The 5,094-nt window shown below is 38.5% G+C and overlaps 1 protein-coding gene across 4 annotated transcripts in view; it reads right to left on the bottom strand.

Annotated features, from left to right (window-relative positions):
* LOC103471056 (serine/threonine-protein phosphatase 2B catalytic subunit alpha isoform-like) overlaps window positions 1-5,094 on the bottom strand; it is a 47,264-nt gene that overhangs the window by 5,362 nt on the left and 36,808 nt on the right. For 2 of the 4 annotated variants that reach the window (XM_008419845.2, XM_008419846.2), the window contains exon 13: window positions 2,414-2,461. The exons of 1 other annotated variant lie outside the window; for it this stretch is intronic. In XM_008419845.2, coding sequence (XP_008418067.1) covers window positions 2,414-2,461 — 48 coding nt within the window. Of the gene's footprint in view, window positions 1-1,830; window positions 2,205-2,256; window positions 2,462-5,094 lie in introns of those variants that run through there. One more of the 4 variants, XR_001776998.1, reaches the window with a different exon arrangement.

Below are 5,094 nucleotides of genomic sequence, written 5' to 3'. Positions count from 1 at the left end.
AATCCCATCAGATTTAGAAAACTCAAATTACCCATTAGATGGAGAGCTGGCTGCACATCTCCCTCCTCTGAGAAGGGGAAGTAGAGTGAGAGAGAAGGGGAGGGAGGTGTAGCGCAATAACAGTGCCACACTGATGAGTCACAGGACACCGCTGAGGCACTGAAACGGAAAGTCACCGCTGTTTTTTTCCCCTTCCAACCAAATCATAAAGCGAAAGATACAAACACATCTGAAATGTTCTAAGTTCATTCTGTAATGGTGATGTTTTTCCAGACGTAATGTGGTTTCACTGTGGTAATGAGTGAAAAAACATCTTTTGAGTTTAAGGAAATAAATAAATCTTACCTAAGGCGAAACACTGAGTCAATCAAGAACAAATCAAAATGCATTTTTATTATTTTATTAAGAAATTAAGCAAAAGAAATGAGCAATGCCTCCCCTGGCTGGGTCAGGGAAGTGAAGAAAAGATGAAAGTACATGGCTTTTAATATCCACCATCCCTCTACAAAGAGGGCAGAGAGAGATTCTCATCTTATTTCACCACTCTGGAATTTGCACCTGCAGACTGCGACCTTGGACAGTCCAAACCAGAGAGGAAAACAACCTCCCAGAAACTCCTTATCATCTTCAGTCTTCCCAGTAATTTAGCCAAATTTTTATTTTGTCGTAACAGTACATTATGAGCTTGTTCTCGCACATATAGCTAAATACTCTGACAGAGTGAAAATCTTGTAAGAATAATCTTTGGAAGAGCGTCTTGCGTCTCTTTTGAACAAAGGCGACTGTCAAAATACTCCACAACACGCTCTGCAACATAAGCTACGAATACATAAGAACATAAAAGCAAAAGGGATTTCCATAATTTATTCAAACAAACAAATTATGGACTGTACTTCAGGTAAGCTAAAGACAGCACTACACACAAAGCGGTGTGGCTAACTAGGACATGCAGACGGATCACCAAGTACTTCACTCAGCACAGAAGCCATGGCAACAAGTTGCTCAGTAGCACAAACAAACATCTCGGTACTTTTACCCCAACTTCGCTTTGAAATGATTTTCTGTCTAAAACTATAGAGACGTGATGATTTTAACCAGAGAGGATGGTGAATTTTTTTTTTTTTAACCTTTACAGATTTCTTCAATTTCTGCTTTTCAGTCACACTTCATGTTTCATATTAGCCAAAACATTTAAATATCAGAAAAAAGATGAGCTCAGTGAACTCTGAATGCTGTTTTCAAATAATAATTATATACAGGGGAAAAGCTACCAAACCAACCTTTGGTAGCTTTGATTTTAGGGCTGAAACTAATAATTATTTCAGTTATCAGTTATTGTGACAATTGATCAATTAATTTGATGAAACAATTTTCACATTTTGCTTATTTTTCTCTTTCCTTTTTTGTATCCTATTAGAAATACATTATAAGGTGCAAAAAACAACAAACAATTCAACTCCTTTATAAATAAGAAAATAAAAAATGTGTTGCCTAAAATGCGATAACATTATGATCCTTTAGTGTTTGATCATTGGTAGCACAGGAAGCATCTGCAGCTAAAAGGTACTTCAAACATATGAAAAGCTCAGCACTTTGTGCTCAACATCAATACATAGGATGGCTGATCTGTTGATTATTAGCAGAAGAACAATTAATCGTTTCAGCCCTTTGTAATCTGAAACATGTATGTGTGATTTTAAAAAAAGTAAGGAAAGAAGAACTATGCAAGGGCAGGAAAACATTTTCACAGAAATTACAGCAGAAATTTCCAGAAGCAGCTAAAAGCGTTTTTTTGTTTTTATTCTCTTAAATAAATTTTCCTTCAGCAAAGAAAACTCCTGTGCAATCACTTCACTTTGACACATGCGTAGGCATAACTTGTTCCTTTCTGCACTTTGGTCACCATGTGACCAGCTGCTGAAAAGCTGGGATTCAACCTTGTAAAGTTGACTAAACTACCTCCTAAAATCCTACTTATCTTTGTATTACGATCACAAGTAACTCATGTTCTGCTTGTAAGAAGACGGATTTATTGCATACACATCCTTAAGCATCAGGAAAAGACACAGTGAGACATCAGAGTAACCGTGACCACAGCCCCACTCTTCTTCTTTTTATGGAAATGTGTCTTGTGGTGAGAGCTGCATCTGAAGACGATGTGGAGAAGTGTTTGTGTGTGTAGTGGAGGAAACACAAGTGTGTGTGTGTGTGTGTGTGTGTGCGTGTGTGTGTGTGTGTGTGTGTGTGTATGTGTATGTGTGTGTTTGCGTGGCGGCCTCAGCGTAAGCGGTTTCAGGCTTTAGTTTTGAGAGGCGATGTGGTTAAAAGAGCTGGGTGCATTGTGGGTAAAGGAGATCTATGACCTCACAGGCATGGCGGCTGAGCGCGCACAGTGAAATGAGAGTGATTTTACCTTCAGCGTCCTTAACTGTCTCGATAGCTTCAATGGCCTCAATGGTAGCTGAAGGATGGCAAAAGAAGAGAGAGAAGGAATGACAGAAAGAGAGAGAGAGAAGACAGAATCCGGAGGAGAAGATGGCAAACAAAGAAAGAAGGAGGAGAAGGAAAACGAGGTGAAGGCTGAAACATGCTGTTGTGGATTTAAATATTTGCCTCAGGGCACAAAAAGAATGTAGAAGAGACCACAGCTACACTAAAAAAAACAACTAAACTGGGTTTGTTAAATCACTTACTGTTACTGGTGGTTTGCTGATCTGACACTTACAAAATAATTTGTTGAATGAATATAAAAAATAGATAAATTTTACTATACTGTAAGAGATCAATGTATGGGTTGAGGTTACAAAAAACTATTAGTGTTAGAGACACACCAGGAAGCAGACTGACAAGAGGCTAAAAATGTTAAAATATCCAATCTTATTCAAGTCAGTGAATGCATCAGCTTACACTGAACTAAATAACTGTTCCGTGGATGAATGAAGTCAAACTTAACTATTTCCAGAATCAGTTACGTTTTTTAAAATGAAGTCTGATGAAACACTCACGCAGCAAGAGAGCAAGATTTTCAGCAGATAGCATTAAGGCTGAACGTATAACAGTAAAGTATATTTTTTCCTTTTGAGCTGTCAGTTTCTGTATGCTAAAGAACATAATTCACTTGGAAATGTCAATTATCCCTTATGCCTGGTTCACACGGCAGGATAAATTAAATCGATCTTTCTTCCGAACTCCCCTTCTGAGAATCTTAGAGATGATTTGATTATTGTAACGCATCTAAATATAATCTTAGCAGATATTCCTGCTGTGTGTGGTGTGTTGAGAGTGAGCCTGTTAGCTGTGACGTGTATCCAATCAGAAAGCCAGAAACATGAAGGGGAATCCAAAATGGCGCACCAGAAAGTCTGGTGGAGATCGGAGTTGTGTCTTTGAATTGTGTTTTTATCTGCTGAAAAAAATAGACCCTGAACTATTGGCATTGCTTCTTCCTCGTCTGCCATGTTTGTTTAGTCTGAACTCACGTTTGGTCTCGTGAAATTTTGCAAGATTTTCCGTCTGACGTCACAATGTTCATGAGTAAAATCTGTCTGTGTGTGGTGCGTTGTATTTGACCAAACCTGTTATATCTATGATTATTTTTAATCGTCATGTGGGCGAGTTCTCAGGTTTAGAAAATTTGCTGAGCATTTTCAAATCTTGCCATGTGAACCAGGCATTAGAAACTTAAAGTTCAGGAAAGGACCTCTTGGAAACACATGTACTCCTGTTTTAATAATGCTAGCTATAGTAATCTAGCTATGCTAATCTAGCTAAGCTAATCATGCTAACAGTTACTGTAAGATGTCTTTTTGTCTTTGTTTTAAATAATGATTGCATCTGTTTCTATCTCACTAATTATCTCTGCCAGAGAGTTTGGTATAATTTTACAGAGTTAAGGGTAAAGATGGACACTTTCCAACCTTAGACCCATTGCCGACATAATAATCTACAACATAGTTTATTTATTGTGAATCAGAATCAAATAGTTGTTAGGAAATACATTTTCCTTTTTTAGAGTCCATCCAACAAATTATAATTTATTTTGAGTGTTCATCTTTTTAATCAACTCTTTTTTTGTTATTGTTAAAAATGAACATATTTAGAACTGCATAAACACTAGACAGGGAATTAATACACAAGTCAACCTAAGAAAAACAAGCATGTTAGAGTAAAAATTAATTAAAACTGATAACCCAAGAGTCCACAGTTCTTAAAGTGACAGAGTCAGAGGCATGTTTCAGGCTTTAAACATGTGAAGCCCTCAGAGCATTATCATGGCAGCCTCAGCTTTAGAGAGCAGCTGGTGTTAGCAGCGGCTTGAGTTAGCTCTCTAGCTAGCTTCCTGTCTCTCTCTCTCTCACACGCACACTCACACACATTTGTGTCGGTTCTGTCACCGTTTACACTTTCTTTTTCAAATTGACACCGTCCATGTTCTGTCCTGTTCTGACTCGTGTCTGCGTTGAGGGTTATCCACGTTCATGCTCACACACACTCAGCAGGCTGTTAGTATCCTCGGCGCTGTGAGGTGAGGTGGAGAGAGTGAGCAAGTCAGTGAGGCAAAAAGATGAAAGCAAAGAAACAGCTGGAAAGGAGGAGAAGAGTGGGGGACTGGAGGATGAAGCTGGTCAATGTGTTGGGAGGTTTTTTTCCCCTCAACATTTGTTTCTGAAGGTGTGTTTCAGAGTAAAATCTGTGGAGTGTCTTTGTACGATCAGTGCACAGTCTTAGCTCTGGAAGTGTCGGCCATGTTCACACCTCTTGAAGAGTTCTACATTTTGTCGCAAATTTCAACGCGTCTTATTGGGATTTTATGTGAGAGACCAACAGAAAATTGTGAATATTTGTGAAGAGGAATGAAAATAATAGAGAATTTAAAGCTACAATGTGTAACTTTTACAAAAAATATTACTTTTGTTAAAACTGTCACTATGACGTGAGAGTATAGTATGAGACATGAAGTAATCTGTGACAATATCGAGCTCCTCTGGCTTCTCCCTGAGCTACTATTGCCGTCTACAGAAATGCATCACTCCTGACCAAAAACAACTCATCAGAGCCAGGAGGAGGGTGGAGGGTCTTAGTGCTGTCAATCAA

The sequence above is a fragment of the Poecilia reticulata genome, linkage group LG10 (genome assembly GCF_000633615.1).
Source record: "Poecilia reticulata strain Guanapo linkage group LG10, Guppy_female_1.0+MT, whole genome shotgun sequence".
Classification (NCBI taxonomy): Eukaryota; Metazoa; Chordata; class Actinopteri; order Cyprinodontiformes; family Poeciliidae; genus Poecilia; species Poecilia reticulata.
This window is presented reverse-complemented; position numbering and strand designations above follow the sequence as displayed.